Source organism: Gobio gobio (genome assembly GCF_949357685.1).
Source record: "Gobio gobio genome assembly, chromosome: 2".
Lineage (NCBI taxonomy): Eukaryota > Metazoa > Chordata > Actinopteri > Cypriniformes > Gobionidae > Gobio > Gobio gobio.
The window spans coordinates 49,689,714-49,711,829 of record NC_137098.1 but is presented as its reverse complement, the minus strand read 5'-3'; the positions used below and the strand labels follow the sequence as shown (position 1 = coordinate 49,711,829).

Below are 22,116 nucleotides of genomic sequence, written 5' to 3'. Positions count from 1 at the left end.
ATAATGCAACAAATGCCTTTAAAAAAGCACTCTGATATTTGACTCCAACTAACCCATATGTAATGCTTAAATATTACTACGTCTTTATGTTTCAATCAGCAACATTTCATCCATAACTGACTGTATATTTAATTTGAAGTCTGATTTTAAAACCATCGGGGGAAAGCAATATTATGTTTGTGTAGCAGAAGGAAAGAAGAAGGTCTGAATCGCATATTTACACCATACAGTATATATTTCAGACTAAATACAATCCAGCTAAAGATAGTAAATAGCATTAGAAGAGGACTTAACATGATCTGTACAGCAATTTCAGCAATTAAGACCAGTATTACAAAATTCAGAAGACATATGAATATCAAACCTGTTTGTGAACCACATGGAGGAACGTGCTGGACTAAAAAGTGTTCCACTCGCCTGTGAAAAGATTAGATATTTCTGAATCATTAGTCAATAAACGTTTGAAGGATCTATTTAAAACATCACAGTAATAGTAGCAACATCAGCCTAATGTATCCTTTTTTTATTCTAGAAAGGGGTCATGGGATTCAGTCATATTACGCACCTCCTCCTGCCACCAAAATAGTCCAATATGAACTAATGTGTTTCCACAGGCTATTTGAAGTGCTCCCTCTACAGGTCAATAAAATAATCACAGTAAAACAGCTGGGAAAAATACCTCATTACAAGGGATATTTGGATAAAAAGAACAATGAAATTTAGAACAAACATATTATATAATATTACCAATTAAAGTTGCATATCTATCTTTACTAAGTAGCAGTTGCCAGCAACCAGTTAGCTATCAAATTGATTGTACAATTTAATATAAGTGTAAGCATTGGAATAAATACTAGTGCAAGACCTTAGGCAAAGCCTGGAGATATAGGCTTATTTCAACACCTACTCACAGCTACAGATAACAGCATAATACATGAACTGGTTATAATGTGAGATTAGTCCTCAGGGGAAAAAAGCATATACTGTATTTCAACATGAATCCTTAAAAAAAACAGCAATCCAGCCAGGATGGAAAACTCAGAGCTCAAAGTGAATCAAATGTCTCTGTACATGTATATAGAGGCACAACTAATAGTGATTTCTCCTCCAGTTTAGGGAGTGCCTCCTCTTCCTCTTCCTGTGGCTCTGCTCTTTTCGCTCGGGCCAGGGAAAGCCAGTCACCATGGCTTGTTCCAGCTCCTCGTAATCCTCAATGTCGGAGTCTTCCTCCTCCTGGACAGGGCAGATCAGATCTGGGAACACTTCCCTCAGTTTGGAAGTAAAAAAGGACTGTAGACTGTGGCCTGCCTGAGCCACCTCTGAGTCAGGCTAGAGAGAGAAACAACTTGGTCAGCATCTACAGTCTCTGCCCTCTTAAGATCTAGAGACAACCATATGTCTGAGTATACTCATATACATATTTAATACTATATCAATCTAAAGTACATGAACCTGATAAATGCCAATAATGTCCTATGAGCTTGATGATACTAAATAATCGCATCAATATCTGCAAAAAAAACAAAAACTGTTTTTTTGTGTTGTTCAGAGAACACACTTTAAGTTTAGTTGATTTGTAACATACATTTAACAAAATATAGTGGTTTCTAAAAAAATTAGTAGAACAAAACAGAGTAATGATAATATACACTCACCTAAAGGATTATTAGGAACACCATACTAATACTGTGTTTGACCCCCTTTAGCCTTTCGAACTGCCTTAATTCTACGTGGCATTGAATCAACAAGGTGCTGAAAGCATTCTTAAGAAATGTTGGCCCATATTGATAGGATAGCATCTTGCAGTTAATGGGGATTTGTGGGATGCACATCCAGGGCACGAAGCTCCCGTTCCACCACATCCCAAAGTTGCTCTATTGGGTTGAGATCTGGTGACTGTGGGGGCCATTTTAGTACAGTGAACTCATTGTCATGTTCAAGAAACCAATCTGAAATGATTCGAGCTTTGTGACATGGTGCATTATCCTGCTGAAAGTAGCCATCAGAGGATGGGTACATGGTGGTCATAAAGGGATGGACATGGTCAGAAACAATGCTCAGGTAGGCCGTGGCATTTAAACGATGCCCAATTGGCACTAAGGGGACTAAAGTGTGCCAAGGAAACATCCCCCACACCATTTCACCACCACCACCAGCCTGCACAGTGGTAACAAGGCATGATGGATCCATGTTCTCATTCTGTTTACGCCAAATTCTGACTCTACCATCTGAATGTCTCAACAGAAATCGAGACTCATCAGACCAGGCAACATTTTTCCATTCTTCAACTGTCCAATTTTGGTGAGCTTGTGCAAATTGTAGCCTCTTTTTCCTATTTGTAGTGGAGATGAGTGGTACCCGGTGGGGTCTTCTGCTGTTGTAGCCCATCCGCCTCAAGGTTGTGCATGTTGTGGCTTCACAAATGCTTTGCTGCATACCTCGGTTGTAACGAGTGGTTATTTCAGTCAAAGTTGCTCTTCTATCAGCTTGAATCAGTCGGCCCATTCTCCTCTGACCTCTAGCATCAACAAGGCATTTTCGCCCACAGGACTGCCGCATACTGGATGTTTTTCCCTTTTCACACCATTCTTTGTAAACCCTAGAAATGGTTGTGCGTGAAAATCCCAGTAACTGAGCAGATTGTGAAATACTCAGACCGGCCCGTCTGGCACCAACAACCATGCCACGCTCAAAATTGCTTAAATCACCTTTCTTTCCCATTCTGACATTCAGTTTGGAGTTCAGGAGATTGTCTTGACCAGGACCACACCCCTAAATGCATTGAAGCAACTCCCATGTGATTGGTTGATTAGATAATTGCATTCATGAGAAATTGAACAGGTGTTCCTAATAATCCTTTAGGTGAGTGTATATGTGTATATATATATATATATATATGTCCAACCTAAGAAAAAAATGACATCTACATGCTTTATTCAAATACTTTTCAAAAATTGTTTAAAGATTTTTGAAGCATATTACATAGTTGTGAGTCAATAGGTTTTTTTTTTTGTGATAATGCAATGAAACATGCCAAATTGTGCAAAATAATTTTTGTCCGTCCTTTGATCCTTTAGGATCGTCCTTAGGTCCCGTTTACACTAGTGCGTTTTCGTTTTAAAACAGCGTTTTAAATTGAAAATGATCCTTGTCTACACTGGCGTTTCCATCGCGTTTCAGAAACAATCTCCGTCTACACCGCACAACCGAAAACGCATGTCACATGACTGTTCATGCACACTGGGCATGCATGCGTACAAGTGTAAACAGTTGCCTCTTGCGCATGTAGACAGCTGTAGTATTATTCAAGACAGCGTTTAACTACACAACTGCTGCTAAAAAGGACCACAAAGCCAACAAAGCGTGCAGTTCCGTCTTATAGTTATTGTTTAGACGGTCGGCGAGGCTGGTATGTTAAAGAGCCGTTGAGAGAGACTGCTCTGTCTGGGCTGAGTTTCCCAAAAGCATTGTAATACAGTAGCCACCAACGGTCTCTACGATCAACTTAGTCGTGCAGTGCTTTTGGGAAACGCAGCCCTGGGCTGTTATTGTCATGTTCCGTTAGCGTAATGTGGGCAGCCACGCCATCGTTTTTAAAAGTCTCCGCTTTGGACCCCGAGTTTTTTTTAACTAAAACAGGTTTCGAGGTTGGAAAAACACAGCAGTAGTGTAGACGACAGGCGTAATCGTAGCAAAAGTTATGTGTTAGTGTTAACACCCCACCCACCCACCCACCCACACCCACAACAACACCCCGACCTAACGCTGCCCCTGTTAAAAACAAATTTTCCCTCCGTACATCACTTTTGCCCACTACTGTAATTATCAGTACTGTACTGATAATTTGTAATCGGTGTCACTAAATGATCACATACTTTTGGTAGTGTAGTGTACGAGAAATAAAGATGGATTTGGAAGATGCCAGAGTGAGGAACTGTAAGTAGCCACTTACAAATTCTTGTGATTTGATGGACAAGATTAGATAAACAAGCTCCTCCCAAACTTTCGTTCAGAACTTAATTTATTATACAATGCAAATACACAAAATGAACTCAGATGAGTGCAGCTTTTTTTTTTAGCTTAATCTATTAAGAATTTAATTTCAACTAAATTAAACAGGATATTAAAAAAGTGATGCATAATCATTACTTCAGGACGCGGTTTGAATTTGAATCAGTTATGAAATTAAATATTCAACACTAATGGCTAGGAGGAAGTAGATTAAAAAAATAATGCAATTCACTCACGTAGTTGAACTTGCCACAGTTTTTGAACATGAGCAGGACATCAGTCACAAACTCTTGAGGGGAACAATAGTGTGTGTGGCTGTTTCTGCTGAGCCTGTTCCGAATGACAGACAAATCCATGGGTTTCTTGATGATCTGATAATAATGACGAGCCTAAAAATAGATAAAGATAAAAAAAAAGAACAGATTTAGAGTAATGAAAGTATCATCTACAAATATAAAATCTTGAGATATTCATTTTAAAATTACCAGAGGGCTGACAGGCTCATGGAACGGAGCACTGAGAATGTTGCTGAGGATCAGCAGCGTCAACTTCTCGCATTTCTGTGATCAAACAGACAAGTTATCCATCAGCAGAGATATTTCACTTTTGATAGACAGATTGTAAATCTCCTGAGGGAACTTTTTTTGGGATTTAGACTCCCAGATCTCTGAGGTCACAGGATTGATCAGAGCTAGGACAGATGAGACCTGGCATCCCCTTCACTTACCCTCTGGTCACACGCCGACAGCCCATATGGCATCGTGCCTGTGGACATCTGGACATTCTCACAATCATATTCCACCTCTGGTTGCTCCAAATCCCTGCACAGGGTGCAAATCCAGTCACCTCTGGAAGCCCGAGATGATAAAGGTTAGTTTCAGTGGTAAGTAAAGACAAAGGCAGATATGTGAAGTAGGAGAGAAAATGGCTTACATGGGAAAACTATGGAGTGGGGGGACGTGGCATGACAGGTGAAAGACCTTTGGGCAACGGTCACAGCACAGAAGGTCTCCTCCGATGAGACAAACCGCACAGAAGTCCTCGTTCTCTATCTCAGGTCCTTCCTCTGCAGGCTGATGCTCAACAGCAGGTTCTGATGCATTCTCAGAGCCAGTGGCAGGTGGGAGAACCGGCCGCTCCGCCTCCCATTCAGACGCAGGTTCAAGATTCACAGTCACTTCGGCTGTGGAATCTCGATCTGATTCAAATTCCTGTTCCGAAGCCGAGAGCACCGACTCAGGACGTTGCTCCGAAATGACATCTGATTCGGATTCGACCTGCAGTTCAGATTCAGCGCTCGGGTCCGATTCCTGCAGGAGCTCTGATTCCAATTCTGCGTCTGAACCTGGTTCAGCCTCTCTTGTGGATTCAGTTTGGAAATCAGAACCTGTAACTGATCTGAGTTCAGATGGGAAGTGTATCTCTTCAGTGTCAGGTTGTAAGACAGGATCTGAATCATTGGAGATGGCTAGTACCCCGGACTCTTGGTTTATGTTGCAAAATTCTTGCACGGGAGGCTGAGAAACCTCAAGGGAGACAGATGATTCACAACTATGCAGATGTTCTGGTGATAGCTGCTCTGTGGGCGACATGCTGTCCTCTGCCTGAACTGACTCCTTATCCAACGTTCCCTTCAAGGATATGAAAATTATTATTATGAACTGTGAGATGATATAAACCTTCTTGAGAAACATTTGATCAACATTATAGTGATACCTGAGAAGTGACCTCTCTTTCTAGCACCCTCAAGACAGTTTCTTCAGGTTTGAGTCCAGACTCTGTCTGAGAAGTAAGATCTGTGCTCTGATGGTTCTGTGGTGGATGCCGTGATACCAGGATCTTGAGTCGCTCAAGACAAACAACTGGAACCTTAGAACCTTCTGGGGCTTCTTTGTCACTGTAGCAAACAAAAATACCCACACATTTCAACCTTTCCAAGACACATTTACAATGTTACTTATAGGGCTGCATGATTAATAGAAATAAAACCGAAATCGTGATATGGTTTAGTGCGATTATCAAATTGCGATAACTCTTTTCAGCATCTCAAACGGCTCAGTTTGCAGTAAATACTGCTCCACACAAACACATACTGTATCTGTATGTGCTCTGAGTCTGGGTTGCTTACATGTTCTCCTACTTGTAATAAGCGCTTATAAACCAGCTGTTTGCAGTTTTCCACCAAAATAATGCTCTGTGGTTTAACATTTAAAAATCAAGATATTAAGGCAGCCATAAATATTGTAATGTTACAGTTATACAGTAAAATATTGTATTATTATTTGTATTATATTTTTCTTAATCAATTTTTATTTTACAGTGAAATATTGCCATTTTGCCAATCTGGAGGTTTTTTTAATCACATTTTAATCAGAAAAATCTTTTTTTCTCATAAATTATGGAGCCCCAGTTACTTGTCCATTTACTTAAATCAATTATACCTGGTGTCTGGATCCTCTCGAGGCATTCTGTTCTTCTTTCTGGTTTTCAGCCTTCTGTTTTCATAGGCATATGCATATACATTATCTGAAACCAGGAAAAATGTTATTTAGATTGATTAATCCACTACAGAATGTCTTTATTTATTTATATCACAAGGTAAACATGACATAAGCTTATTTAGAAATGATAAATGGCCTCTTGACCTGGTTCAGACTTGTAGGTGGTCAGCGAGGACGCATTGGGACTGCCTATATGTCCCGGGATCATCTCAGAATCATCGAGTCGTGCACAGACCAGCTGAGATACAGGAAGTGATACAATCATTTATGTGGGCTGCTGCATCTAATTTGTTCTCAAACAGAAAGAGGTTAAATGAACTGTTTCCTAGACAACAGTTATCTCTTTTGATGTACATCATCTGGTTTATCCCTTAAAAGCCTAGATCTGCTAGCACTGGAACAAAGGTGTTTTGGACTGTATGACAGAGACAGCATGTTTGAAATGGACTTAAAAAGGAATCATAATGAAAAGCACTTCAGGACAAGAGTATTTCATCAATGTCAATTACTATTAATTTTAATATAGTGAATTATTCATATCAATTTACTGTTCTTGCCCTTTAGGGTATGCTAGTAATGTTAAACATGGAACCTCTAACTTTTTTGGAAATGTATTTTTAAGAAAGGCATTTAAGAACCCTTAGAAACAATGCTGAGCTCTGGGTTAAAACCTACTGTGAATGAAGTGGTTCTCAATCTTTTGGAATCCAAGGCCCCACATTGTTTTTTTATTTTATTTTATGGTTGTTGTTGTTTTTTAATGGAAATTACGAGTGTTCATAGAATAAAATAAGTAACTAAAATAATTATAATTAAAAATAAAATAATTGTTGAATTTTAGGGGGTGAATTCAATTAAGAAATAGCTCTTTTTTTAGTTGTAAGTTGTTTAAGCTTATTTTAAAGCTTGTTTTGCCTTATTTTAAAACATTTTAAATCATCTCGAGTCCACCTTGGAAGTTTGCTGAGGCCCTCTAGTCAAGAACCACTGCACTGATACCGAAATGTCTCTGTTTGTCTCACCGCGCATTTGGAAAGTTTACCTGCTGCGTTGTGCATGCCTGGTCCCCAGCCACTGTTGCCAGGCTGTGAGCAACCCTGGACGGCTTGTCTTTACAGAGCCTTTTAGGAGGTCCTCTGGGTCCTAGCGCAGTGCTCTGAGACCTGGTTGCCCTCTTCGAACCGGAGCGGCTCCGGCGGTCACCTCCCCGGCCTTGAGTCAGCGCGTACATCTCTAGTGCTGGGGATCTCTACGGAAGAGAGCCAAACTCTCATTAGCGCAACACTAGGCTAAAAGTGATCTCAGCGTATGAGGCACACTACAACCATAGCAACAGTGACAACAGATGACATGGAGGTGAGTAACAACAACCTTGAGTATGACAATGCACAATAGCTAGTTTGGAGCAAAAGAAAAAGAACAATAACAAGCCCACATCTATCAAACGGAGAGAAAAGTGCCGCAACGCTCAGAACGCTACAAAATAATTCTCCTGATAATATATGACTTAGTTACAGCACCAATTATCTTATGTAAATCCCACATCTGGGGCACGAAAAGGCTTCTTTGAATAAGCAGCATTAACACATCAGAGATTAGACTTTCTCTCCTCCACGGCCCTCTTCTTCTCTTGTCATGATTTCACTAATGCGCAAAGTTCTAGAAAAGCCCAAGCGACTGCATCCTTCACTAACACGACAAATGTCAGAGTCGGAGGCAGCAGCCCGTGCTCTTGTCGAAGCCCCTCCTCCACATGTCTTTTAGCCCTCTCTTGGTTTTTTTCCTTCCTCGTCTTTCTATAATAATTACCTCAGGATTAAAAACACTCACCTGATAGAAGCCCAGGAGGAGAGGGTGGAATGAATCAAGCTGAGGAGAGTATGTCTTGCAAGCATGTGTGGGTGCAGAGAGAAGGTAGGAGGTCTCAGAGACTTTAGAGGTAATCGTGTGGGCTCTACAGCGAGATGAAGAAAAATGCAACAGTCGGCTCCTTCAATTCCCCTAGCTTCTCATTAATGCCAGGTTAAGTAAATATGTGGTTGCACCCAAGCGCTTTTTTCCCTCCCTTTAATCATGTCACAGTTATGGGCTGAAGATGATACATAAAAAAATAAATATTACACTAATTTGCCTCTGGAGTGCCAAATCTTACAGGGAAACTGATTTTGATTGGTGTTTGTCCAAGGAAAATGTATCAAAATACTGACATCAAGAGATCTAATAATAACTTCTATTGCCTGATTTGGTTCTCATCCAATACAGCTCGAGGAGCGGTTGCTGAGCAGAGTGAGTCTGTATGTGGCGTGCTATTGTGTGGTCTTAATTGTTTCTGAGCTCACACCACAGTTGTTCTCACTTATGTCTCACCATCTGCTTGCAGAGGTGCTGTCTACAGCAGTCAAAAAGAAAACACATTACAGCCGTATAAATAGAGATGATACTGCCTGGTGTGATTCGATTTCCGCTTTCTAAATTAATATAGAGAGTGGTCGAGGCCATTGCGATGTCGAGTTCTCTGTTCTCATGCCGTCACCCACTCCAAATACACTCAAAGCACAAGCACAGCAAAACACTATGTTTGAATTGAAATAGCAAACAAAATATAGATTATATATACACACAAACAAGCAAACTATATATAGTAATTCAATATATATATAAAATAACCAATAATTTAATATTAAACCAATTGTTTACTTTCATTTATAATTTATTATACATGTCGTCAATTGTATGGCCTCACAGAGCAGTGGTTCTCAACCTTCTTGACTTCAAGGCCCAATTGTCCACAACAATATTCAAAGGTCGTTTGTGATTTACGATAATAATTGAGGATCAAGAATTTCTACCTGGTAAAATATTTTATGTATAAAAATGTATATTCATATGTAAAAAAAAATGCCCACGGTTTTGTATTAATTTATATGATTTGTCCATGTCTAGAAATCATACTTTATAAATAGGCTACCTAGGTTTTCCAAGACAGTGGTAATCCTGGTTCTTTATAGAAATCTATTAAGAAATCTATATCTGTTGTGATTAGGAGTTTTAATTTAATTTCTAACTTTAATGCTTGCTTTTTTCTTTATTTAAATCATTTTAAGTTCTCTCGAGGCCCCCTTAGAAGTTTGCTGAGGCCCCTAGTGGCCCTGGCCCCCTGGGTTAGAACCAATGTCATAGAGAGACTACATGGCATATCTGTAAAGGACAATTGAAATTATCTGCATAAACGTTAAAATATGATTAATAATAGTAAAATGTAAACGGTGGCCCCTCAGGGACATCACCTAAAATGTATACTTTCCATTGATTCATTCATTCATTTAAATTTTAACATAACATTCTGACAAAAAAGTAAAAAAAGTCAGTATACTGTAAGGACCCCACATTGCAGCCCTCTTCAATGCATCAGCACATTAGCAGTGCTGCTCAATGGTCTTTCATCTGCTAGGACTTGTGGTGTGGACCAGTAAACAGCACGGTTGACATGCAACCTTTGCAAGCACTAAAGAGCGCCAAGCCTGAGGATTGCGGTCAGTATTGAGCACACTGAGAGCAAAGGTATTGCTTTGCAAAGTACAGATTAATACAGACACATTAAAGAAACTCACCCTGTCATTATCGCTGCGAGCAACAACAGGCCGCAGTTCAATCATGGGCTGGTTGCTGGTTTCTGTGGTTGTCTGCACTTGAGTCTGACTGTGGACCTGTGGCAGCTCTCTGTCTGGTGATGCCTCTTGCCCTGTGAACGCTTCAGGTGCAGATGTTTGCCCTCTTCCGTTAGGAGGCTGGCCTGGTGCAGAGTTTCTCTCGTCCGTGACAGTCTGGTTGGAATTAGCAGAGAGCGGCTCGGGCAGCGGGTGGTTGTTGGATCCAACAGGCTGCCGAGGCAAAGCAGAGCTGGATCCATGCTGGACGAGGTCAGATGCAGAGTGAGAGGTGGACTGCTGTATAGGCTGAGCACCAGTTGGATGCATGGGGACAGATGCATCAGCCTCCCAGCAGCTGTGAAGGGACGGTGGGGAGCTCCGCCTGGCGGCTTGAGGACACTGGGAAGGGAATTTATCCAAAGGGACGGATTGTGTAGGTCTGCAGTGAAGGCAGCAGAGCTGGGACTGGCAGAAGGCCTGGTAGGCACAGCCAGGTTCCCGCACCGCATGACACAGTGGAGGCATTGCTATGCATGGGACAGGCTGGGGTCGCAGGATACTGGGGTGACCCACAACTTCCGAGTATGAACGGCTTCCACCTTCAACTACCAGCTGACCTAAAGAAAGGAGGAATCATTGCAATGATTGTGCAGCAATAGATACAGTATTCCCCAGACATTTCCTCTTTCTTCTCCACCAGTGTTAATCTTGTATTAATGACAAACGCGTTCATTAATAATAATAAAGACCAAATGAAAATGTTACACCATGATGCTAATTATTTAAAATTATAATGATTTTAATTAAAACATAATATTGATGAAAATATGATACATGTTTAAATGAATATATAATGTATAAACTTTTCACTCTCGTCAACTAAAATGTATTTTTGTAACTTTATGTAACTTTAGTAAAATTGACAAACGAACGTGACAAAATACTGGCTAAACTTAAAGGACATTTTCATCCAAACAAAAAGACTAAAACAAAAATATGTGCTATTTAAAATAAAAATAAAATGTAAGGTCATTTAAAATGGTCCATTTGACATTGTTAGAATGTTCTCTATTCCAAATGAACGGAAGTGATGATGTCGTCATGGTTATTGCATACTGCATTGTGATTGGTCAATTCAGTTTACCTAAAGTGGACATCTGCTTGGTCCAGAAGCTGGCATCCCAATTAAACTTGATTTTCAACGGGGTCCAAGCCTCTGAGAGCATCAGTGGCTCCAGTAATTGCTGCATCTGAAGAGCAATCTGACAAATGAATTATAGATCAAACCTCATGATTACAGAGACACCGAGTTATAAATATTGCATGCAATTCTGGCAGTGAAACTGAAACTCTTACTGCACTGTTTCTATTTTTAAGTTCGTGAGAGCATGATTAAGGCTAACTCTAACCCCCGGTTTCACAGGCAAGGCTTAAGCCTAGTCCTAGACTAAAATGCATTATTAAGCTCTTGCATATCTTAAAATATATCAGTGGCATTGTTTTGTCACAAGATGCACACCAGTAATGTTTTTTTCTAGGGCACGTCTATAAAAGCTACTTAGATGTCCTAATTGAACTAAGGCTTAAAGGGGTGATTCTGTGTTTTTTTTTCTAGGCTTGGTTGTGTTTATGGGGCGCAGTATAACATGTCTTAATACTTCTTTTTTTTTTTAAACGCCATATTTTTCTTATATTTTACCTTTATTTCACACCGCTGTCTCCACTGTCCTTTGAACGGCTCGTTTGCTTCCTGCTTCTGTGAAGCCCATCCCTCCGAAAAACGCAATGGTCTTAGATTGGTTAGATGGCCAAATGTAGTTTGTAGTTCTGCAACAGCTCTCTCTCTTTCGTAATGACTGCGAGGTGGCCTCGCCCACTTTGTTGCGTGTTCGCGGGGGCAGTGTTTATGTTAATAGCAAGGGTTTATGATGTCACCAACCCGGGAAGAAGCTTGTTGTAGTCCAAACCGGACGTTTTTGTAGGCAATAAACTGCCATAACTTTAAAAGAAAATATCTCTGTTTGCATTGAACTTTCAGCGCTGTAACTTTGCAGATACAGTTTATGCTTAGGCAGCAACATTACACACTAACTAAAGTTAAAAAAGTGAAATCGAATGCAACCACCCTTTTAATCTAAGCCCTGTATGTGAAACGGGGCTAAGAGATCTAAATGCAGCGGCAAAAAGAGGTAAGGCAGCCTGCCTTAAACTAATAGCGCTGGCGTATTTTTGAGACCTGCCAAAAACATAGCAGGCAGCTGCCAGGAATCTTAACATCTAAAGCCTACTTGGACACTGAGAAAATCCTACCAGCTCTTTGCTGAATAGCAGCGGATTGCGTCTGTGGTGGGCCGTAGCCCAGGTAATGAAGTTCTGCACGTGCTCCAGCTGGCTGCACAGCTCTATGGCCCCTTGCAGCTGGTCCTCCAGACGTTGCTTGAAATCACTGGAGATGCTCTGCACCGGAAGACAACGACAAAAACATAGATCTCCTCACCACTTTTCCCAAGATCCCCATCTGTTTGGATATGTCACTACTTGGCGGAATCTGCCTATTTTACTGCATGATTCGCTCTGAAGACGTTCTGTTCCGCACGCTCCATCACCAGTACATCCATAGTCAGCTGGATGTTTGGAGATGAATACGTTTGGAACGGCGCAGAAAGACGGAGAGGGAAACGAGGGGAAAAAGTAATTACCTCCAGTTGTTCTATTAATAGGTTGGCCCGTTTGTTAAGCTCGTTCATCATAATCATCTTTGCCATTTTTATCTGGTTCTCTGCCTTCCTCTGCGTGATCTTTATACCGTGAAGCCTGGACAAATGGAAAGAAAAACGAACAGGGAGATGGCTAAGGAAGGATAAACAAACCGATATGGCAGGTACATCTGGATACTTGAACATCTGCTGAAATCATTCAAAGGAAGAAATGGATCTTGTTAATGTCATTGTGCTTCATATAATCTATGCTTGTTGACGTTTTAGATGAGTAATGGACACCCTTTGCTTAACTAGCATTGACGCTAACATTAGCAGCATCAAGGAAGTGGAATAGGTGGGATATTGTCCCACCTGCCCTGGATCTGTTTGGCCGTGCTCTCCACAGCTGATCTTTTCTCCTCCACTCGGGCCATGAGGTTCTGCAGGAGCCAGCGCTGGTCTTGCAGAGCTTTCCCAACATGCACCAGCCTAAAGACAAGAAACCAAACAGCAAGTAAAACACCTTTGACTTTTAAAGTTTACACACAACATGCTCGATAGCATATATTTGTTGATACGTGAGAAAGCGGCCACCTGTTCTGTCTGCATCTTTGAGCATGTGTTTAGAAAGATGTATGAGAGAGAGAGAGAGAGAGAGAGAGAGAGAGAGAGAGAGAGAGAGAGAGAGAGAGAGAGAGAGAGAGAGAGAGAGAGAGAGAGAGAGAGAGAGAGAGAGAGCGTGTCTGCAAGTGCTTGCATGTGTACAAGTGCATCGTGAACGTAGGCATGCATGTCAGTGGGTATGTGTCCTCTACGCATACCGGTGGTCTTTGTGGGCGGACAGGTGACAGATGCTGCAGGCCATGAGGTCGCACGTTTCACACAGGAGTTCCAGAGGCTCCTGTTTATGGAGAGGACACATGACAAAAGCATGCCCGCAGCAACCGGCTCCTGAGAAAAGGAAATGAAGGCCAATTAGATGATGCCCATTAAGAACACATTGTCTGTAATCAAGAATCACATATCTAAAAGAAATAATACAATTGTACAGTTGAAAAATGCATAAAAACAAATGCGTTAATATAGGCATGTGGAATCTCTCAGAGGTTTAATGAGGTTTTAAGTATGTTCAAATCATTTTGACCAATATAAAGCAAAAGACCTTGTTGGCCTTTGTGAGTCACTCTCAGCTAGCTTCATTTATTTTTAGTGGAAAAACAAAGCACATCAAAACGCTTATAAATATTTCTGGACGTATAAACGCATCATTTTTCCAGCAAAAGAAAAACAGACAAAAATGGAACACAGCAGAGCTTTGATCAATCAGTTAATGTCTCATTAAAAGCTCTGCCAATATGAGCAATGCAACTCTACATATGCTTTTGAAGAGCCAAATAAAGTAACAGATACTGCTTTCACGTGTGCCTTCAGAATGCCCCACATTTCTGACACAATGTGGACATTTCAAAACCATCAGATCAGAAAGCTAAGTTGTATGCTCGTATAAACTACATACATAGACAGGTTTTAACAATTTTTTCAAGTAAAGAAGAGATGCTGTTCATGAATGGCCCACATTTCTGACATACATCCAGCACTGGACATTAAAAAACCATCAGATCAGAGTGTTTCTTTATTATACAAACTACCCAGCTAACAAAAAGATGTTCTAAGAATCTTTTACTAACACTCCCATTCAGTTATGAGAACGTTATTTCTGAATGTTCTCTGAATGTTCAAAACATCCCGTTTTAAAATGTTTTAAAAACACTTTTTCTTGGTTATGCGAACATTAAGGGAACATTACATTTTATCATTTGCAAACATAATGGGAATGTTACTTTTGAATGTTCTCTAAACATTCTGAAACAAGTAGTCACTTTTTGTTTTTTAATGCTAGACGAACATCCAACTACTTCAGGTAAAAACGTTCCATGAACGATTTTTTTTTTTGCTAACTTTGTAAGAAAGGCCATTACTGGAAGAATGTTTGTTCATAACTTGAAGAGAATCTTGCCACAATGTTAGCTAAAGTTATGAGAAAGTTCCCAGTTAGCTGGGTACCCACACAGGGCTTCAACCATTTTATTTTAAATAATTACAAATATTTTGTTTTTCCAATGTAGTTATTAATTTTTATTTTTTATTGTTATAATATAAACTAGATGCATGCACCTGCTTGTTTCAGCTCTACCCCAAAATTCTACCAAGGATGTCTGGCTTGGTTTCTCCAGAAATGTGTTTGTTTAAATACACTTGAACCTGAATCTACTTGAACCTGGGCTGAAGCATTCTCATTTCCATTCCATTATACCAAAAATCCTACTCTTAATAAAGCATTAACAGTCCCTTTGCATATATATAATTCCGTGACCAGAGAGAGTTAGTCAGGCAGAATGCAGAACTCCATTAGAAACGAAGGACCTCGAACGACAGCACCTGTCACACTGGATCTACAGTCTGTCCATCAGAAGCGTCGGCTGGCTGATGCTGTGACAGAATAGACACATTGCGGTGACACACTGCACAGGGAGAGAGGGTGTTAAAGTACGAGACCACAGGCTCCAACACTGAAGAGCTCCCACTGCCTCAGTGCATACTGGTGACCGACCACATCCTGCTTCTCACCCGCGCTTCTGTTTCTCTCACACTCTACCACTCTTTCTCTCATCTTTCTTTTCTGTCTTTCTTTTTGTCACTTTATCACTCCTTCTCGCGTTTTCTGTGAGGACTTGTGGTGTCGTTATCATATGTTTAGTGGATTTCCCAACGCCTCGCGTAAAAGCTCAGGAGTGTCGATGAAAGTAAGCTAGGATTGGACAGGCTGGCCAAATTTGTGCTGCGTTTGCCGAGAGAGAATCAGTTTTAGAAACTAGGTCACATAAAAAATACAACACTACAATACATCACAGGATAATTATTCACACTTATTATAAAATGCATTATTCATCGTGTTAAGGAAGAGGGGTTAGAAAAATATGGTGCAGAGCTGATAATGTCCGGTGGCTAAGAGCAGGAATGCGCAAGCAAAACCAACCGAAGCTAAAAGAGGAGAGGAGCTAAAAGTAATTACAGATTGGTAAAAGAGAGACGGTCTTGCCTATTTCAGACGGTGATGGAGGGTCTCGCGGCTGGTGCTGCATATCAGAGGCTTGAGTGGAGCCTCTCTCATGCTGGTGCAGGTCTGTGCACTGGAAACACAGCCACTTGTTGCAGAAGGTGCACAAGCTCTGTGCCATCCGGGGCTCTGTACACTCGGAACAGCACTGAAGCACAAGCAAACACATTTAGAATGAATCTTTTGCATTCAGATAGAATGGGATTTGCTGACACATCTGTCAGCCTCAAGTGAGGGGGCGGCTTGATCTAGCAGTAGCAGCTGAAGTAGCATCTGTAAATATCTCAAGTAGCACTTTAAAATATCAAAAGAAGTGTTTTTTTTTTTGTTGTTCATACAGTTAGTCAATATTGTTTTAACCCCATTGATCTTCTTTTGTGCTCTATAGAAGAAAGAAAGTCATGGAGGTTTTCTTTTTTGAGGGGTGGATTATCACTTTAAACTACTGGATATGTCTACTGGGACTTGATATGTATAAGCCAAGCATTGTTATCACGAAAAACAACATAAAGCATTCATTCTGTACCCCACCCGTTCAAAGGATGCTAAAAATATTCACATTTACATTCCGCATTATTCCCAAAAAGCAAAACCAGCAAGACAATTACACATTAGGCGTCATGTGTCACAAGAAGCCGCAGTTTGCTGATTACCTCAGAGTCAACTCAAAGACAATTCAAATCGTGCATTATCAAACCCTCGAAATCTCCCTGAAAATGCAATGCAGGGCCGTCTTACCTTCTCCATGGTGGTGGTGGGATCCAGATTCCTCCGTGAGAGCGTGAGAAAGATTTCAATATCCAGCCGAGCAGCTCTTGCAGCAGTGAGGCAAGGACACGGCAAGCCTCTGACACAGCTAGAGCTCCACACCACACTGTGACAGCTTTACCTGCGGCAGGAAGTAGTGCACACTGCACACTTTAACCCCAACGGAGTAGACTCCTGAGTGCTCCTCCTCGTGTGTCCTCAGCCGTGGCCGGCGTGTAGCTCTCCTCATTGGCTTCCTGCAGCTGCTCGAATCCCGAATCCTTCCCTCTTACAGCCACCATGATCTTTCTTCTTAAATAAGCCTGTTCATAATAATTGGGAATTAGGGAGGGCTGATAATTATTTTTTTTTCTGGGACAAAATATCCCCGGCAGCCCTTGTTGCCAAAAATGGAAGGGGAGAGGTGCCAGATGACCTACAATATTTAAGAGAATCGCACGGAGGAGCGCACGCGAAGGGTGTGAGATGGATCGGGGATGAGGGAACACACGTTGGTGCCCTCCTTCCTCACTTCCTTAGATCAGCACTAGTAAGGGACAGGTCCCTCCAGACCGGACCCGCTCCCACGTAACACGCTGAAACCGGGTCAGCCTTCTCCAGGAGCAGATGGGAATTGAGATGTGCTCGCACAATGCCCTGCAAAGCGTGAAATCAATTATGATCGTATCACACTTCATCTTCTCGAAAGAATTTTGAGGCATGACTTCTTCAAAATCTTTCACAGGTTGGAGATGTTCAACAACCAACGCACAAAGGGGAAAAAGACAGGTGGGCGCGCGGGGCAAACGGGATTGGCGTAAACTAATGAACCCGTGCGTAACCCAAACTGACATCAGTGTCGTGCAGATCCCCACAAAGAAACCACTGTGAGTCTGCCTGACAACAACCCCTGCAGCCTGACCTACAAATCTGACAACTCTCTCTTCCTCTAGAGCTGCTCATGGGAGCTTAAAACCATCCGATTCCCCATTGTGTACCCACAGACCCACTTTAAAACACAATTAGTCTACCCAGCCAGTCTTTCTCTTGTTCTTCGGGCAGACAGGCGTGCCTGCGTCTCCCGTCTTGCCTTCCATGCCACTCCATTTGGCTTTTAAAACAAAAAGCTCTCTCTCTCTCTTTCTTACTGCCAGAGATGACTCCTTTTCTCCAGTAAGTGAATTCAGCACGAGTATCTTTCTGCCTGAGCAGGCACAGCCATCTCTAGAGAAAGTACATTAATAGAAACTTGAGAGGAGGTTCCTCCCCTGGAAGAACACCTTAGTAACATCCATTAACATCATTGGTTATGAGATCATGACAGGGGAATGGCAGATTTGCCCATAGCAGATGGCAATGTCTCACTACAGACTATTCAATTCATTATGTCTTCACTCATTACAAGTGAATGCTTAAATTAGCCAATTATCGGTTTGCAGATTGAAGTCCTAACACACAGATAAAAAGCCCTTTTTGGCTATTTGAAAGAATGTAGTATACCCATACAAAAACTTAATCTGATGTTTAAATTACCATTGGGCCTCTGAGAGGATTATTTCCTTTTCATGTGTAAATATGCAAAGACATTTGTCTAGTGAGACAGAACATTTAACTGTAGCATATTGAAATGATGTGATGTCCCATTAAACAAGCTACAAATAGCCAAACGGCTGTCAAAGTCACATGATTTAGTGCTAAAATGGGAGACAAAAACTGCCTAGATCTTCAAGCACACACTTGAGAGGTTATTTCATAGGGAAAGCGGGATGTTTTCATGCACTCGATAGTTGCAAGTGTAATACAAATAGGTAATCGAGGAAAAGGGACTTTGTCAATATCATTGTAATAGGTGAAAAGGAAGTGGCGACACTGAAAACATAACAGAAGATAAAACATCTGAGATAAAATGATAAGCAGTGATATCTTGCCCCTATTATGCTGTACAGTGATAATCAGAGATAGTTTGTAGCCACTGAAAATGACTTGTGATAAGCTACCACAAAGACAAAGCTATTGCGGAATAAACACCGTATGATCAGCGTGCTAAAAAAAGTTAGGCTATATATTCATACGTTGGCTATGAGCTAGGTGTGAATTACAGGCCAGAGTGGGGGGTCTTTACAGTAATCCAGAAAAAAGGGAATTAAAAAAGGAGTCTGAGTAAACAGACATATTCATACATTATATATATAGTGTGAGAACCAAAAAATAGACGCTAATGAACAACAGTTAATTCGCCCAAAGGAGGGCACCATAACAACATACGCTGCGCACGCGCTTTCCATTACGATCAATTACGAGTTGTAGGCTACTTCGACAAAGCATGACAAGTCATTGTGGAACACTTTATAAAATTACAGAAATATAACACCACGCACACACACAACCTTTTTCAGTTAGTTTAAAAATAGTTTATAGGCTAAGTGACGTTTAGCAAGAGGCTCCAAAATAGCCTACAATTTGCGTTGCAAGACAAGAAACTGACAGATCGCGCTCCCAGTGATACCTTGTAATTTAGGCTACATTAAATAATTTAACACGTAGCAATTAAAAAAAAAAAATCTAAATTACACAGAAAGTGGTAGTAGCCTATAACTCGAACACCTAATAGGGAAGCATGGAAATCAATCCTACTGTATCAACCGATATGTGCAAATTGAACCTGTAAATTACAGTAATTGGAGGCATTATGGGAGGGAAATACCTCTTGAGTGAAACGAATTCTTGTTAAGGGATTTTACAGAAATAGATAATAGGCTAATAGAAATAATTCAGCCCCTCTATAAGATTTGTTATTTCGCGCCATTTACTTGCACAAAATGAATAATAGCCTAGTAAAGATATCAGTCAATAGTCTACTCCCCAGAAATACTTTAAAAAAAGAAATGAATGGTGCTAAAATGAACGCGTTGAATAGCATGATCCGACGCACATGCACATGTGTAAGTTGTAATATGTGAAAATGCGCACTATAGACCTCTGCGTTTTGGGGAGAATCTTCTCGCACACCTCACAGATGGGATGAGACTCCGCAAAATCCCGCACAAACTGCTCATATAGGCTACGTGCAACATTTGAGATTAGCGCAATATAGAGCGTCACTGACATATATCACACTGACGAGAGGAAATGAAATAGTGATGAACGCATGCACACATAACGAGTTTGAACCGCACCTTGCTTCTCTTGAAGAGGCACAAATCCAAAAACCATCCTCCTCCTCTTCGGCGGCTGGAAGATTATAGCGATTTCAGCAGTGCTTCAGTGCCTAAACAGCTTCATATAACCATATCCTTAAAAGTATTTCCACCCCTGGAGACAATATTTCTTATACGCTTATGATTATATTCCCTCTACCGCTTAAGCACCGCAACTGTCAAAAGCACAATCGTGCATAAATCTCTAGTCTAGATGCACAACTTTAAGTGTGCAGACTCCAATAGATCTGTCATCTATGGGAAAATAGCAGGCGCGCGTAATCAAAGTTATAATGGAAGCGACCGCATTATCAATCCTGTCCTTCACCTCCCGTATTTCTTTTCGTGATACGCACCCTGCGTTGCGCACTAAAGTTCTTTACCTTTAAATGTCGCCTGCATCCAATCCAGCAGATGTCGCCTTTGCCTCAGGTTTCATAAAATGAAATACCGATTTGGATTTTCCATTTTTACCACACTATAATGATTTGAGCTGTCAGCTATAAACAATAGAGTTCAGTTGCTTGTCTAGTGCTGGCAGATTAGGCTAAATCATAAATCACATTATTATTCGTATCACACGTATTCAACATGTTTTATCAGGATCATTTTAATTGGAATAAAATTACATTTTTATATAAATTAATATTTTTTAAAAATTCCATTTGGGAAACACATGAAAAATATTTTGGCTAGTTTATTGGATATACAGTATCTGGACTGTATTTAGTATTTTGTATGTAATTATTCTTTGGCACCCAGGTCAACAGCTTTTATAATTCTTACAATTTCTGTCACAGATTTGAACACGTTTTGTTGACAAAAAGAAATCCCTCTGGGTAGATATTTGACTGACAGCTTTCCTGAACTGTCTTTTTTTTTTCTTTCTTGGTAGTGCTAGAAGACACCTTTGCTGTGGCACCTTCTGTGCCACTTATGGAGAAAGATGTCAGTTCTGCACTTGCTCTCACTGGTTTTAATGGAATTCTTTGAGACTGTTCTTGCACAGGCATGGTCCAAAATAAACTTCTTCTTTTTTTGGCAATACCTACCAAAGGAGAGTGGATTGAGAAAATGTAATAATAATAATAATAATAATAAATCTTTATTTTCTATAGCGCCTTTAAATGTACATCTCAAAGCGCTTTACAGAAACAGATAAAACAGAGTACACAAAAATAAACAATAAACATAAAGAAAAATGAATAAAAAAGAAAAAGAATGTAAAATCAAAACAGTTCAAAAACTATATAAAATTGATATAAACGTTCAATTAAAAGCTACCCTAAAAAAAATGAGTTTTAAGGCGAGATTTAAAAATCCAAAGAGATTGAGCTTGCCTTATCTCAATCGGTAAAGAATTCCATAATTTTGGAGCTAATGAGGAAAAAGCCCCATCACCCATCAGTCTTAGACGAGTTTTTGGAACAACTAAAAGGCCAGTTTCAAATGAACGCAGATTATGAATCGGAGTATAGGGGATTAAAAGCTCAGACAAATATTGCAGTGCCAACCCATGTAAAGCCTTGTAGGTAAGCATCAAGATTTTAAAATCAACCCTTAACTTAACCAGGAGCAAATGCAAAGACTCCAAAATAGGAGTGATGTGATCTCTCATTCTAGTTCTAGTAAGGATTCTAGCAGTTGAATTTTGAACTAGCTGAAATTTGTTTAGGGTAGCTTTTGACACCCCAGCCAACAAGGCATTACAATAATCAATACGGGTGAAGACAAAAGTGTTAATCAACCTCTCAGCAACAGAAAAAGAAAGCATATGGCGTAATCTGGCAATATTTCTAAAGATGAAAAAAAGATGTTTTAACTGTATATTTTTTTTACAAGTGGCTCAAATGTTAGATTTGCATCAAAGATCACCCCTAAATTCTTCAATTTTGATTGGGACTCCATAATTGACCCATCATTTACCAGACATAAATACATTTAACCAACCACGAATGTGTCAAAAAATAATGTATAATGCATATTTAATTATACATCATCAAGTTGTGTGCTCATAAGATTGGTATTTATATAAAGTTAATTTTCATAATTTTCTGGAGGTGAGATTTAAGATTTAAAATGTAATTCAGATTTCTTTGTTCATTGAAAATTTTACTGGATAAAATGTTATGCATACTATAACATTAATGGCATAAAATGTTATGCAATAAACAAAGCATGTCCAAATTTCGC

General features: G+C 40.3%; 1 protein-coding gene across 2 annotated transcripts; it reads right to left on the bottom strand.

Moving 5' to 3' along the window:
* Positions 1-212: 212 nt before the first annotated feature.
* trim66 (tripartite motif containing 66) lies at positions 213-20,310 on the bottom strand. 2 transcript variants are annotated; one of them, XM_079844315.1, is made up of 18 exons: positions 19,903-20,310; positions 16,718-17,049; positions 15,962-16,127; positions 13,683-13,812; positions 13,234-13,350; positions 12,862-12,976; positions 12,473-12,619; positions 11,307-11,424; positions 10,124-10,779; positions 7,555-7,761; positions 6,657-6,750; positions 6,453-6,537; positions 5,728-5,908; positions 4,945-5,642; positions 4,739-4,859; positions 4,497-4,571; positions 4,248-4,400; positions 213-1,329 (listed from the first exon to the last, which is right to left on the bottom strand). In XM_079844315.1, exons 2-18 carry the CDS (start codon positions 16,724-16,726, stop codon positions 1,090-1,092), a joined length of 3,312 nt encoding a protein of 1,103 aa, XP_079700441.1. In that variant the 5' UTR covers positions 16,727-17,049; positions 19,903-20,310; the 3' UTR covers positions 213-1,089. The 2 variants fall into 2 exon arrangements, with proteins under 2 accessions (XP_079700441.1, XP_079700442.1); XM_079844316.1 differs by lacking the exon at positions 7,555-7,761 and having other exon boundaries at positions 19,903-20,289.
* Positions 20,311-22,116: the final 1,806 nt, after the last annotated feature.

What these genes read in the sequence shown, in the direction of transcription:
- trim66 (XM_079844315.1), bottom strand. An exon ending in GCCAAACAGATCCAGGGCAG is followed by an intron (nt 12,977 to 13,233) that starts GTGGGACAATAT and finishes CCATTTGTCCAG; the next exon opens with GCTTCACGGTATAAAGATCA. An exon ending in TGTCGGCGTGTGACCAGAGG is followed by an intron (nt 4,572 to 4,738) that starts GTAAGTGAAGGG and finishes GTTTGATCACAG; the next exon opens with AAATGCGAGAAGTTGACGCT.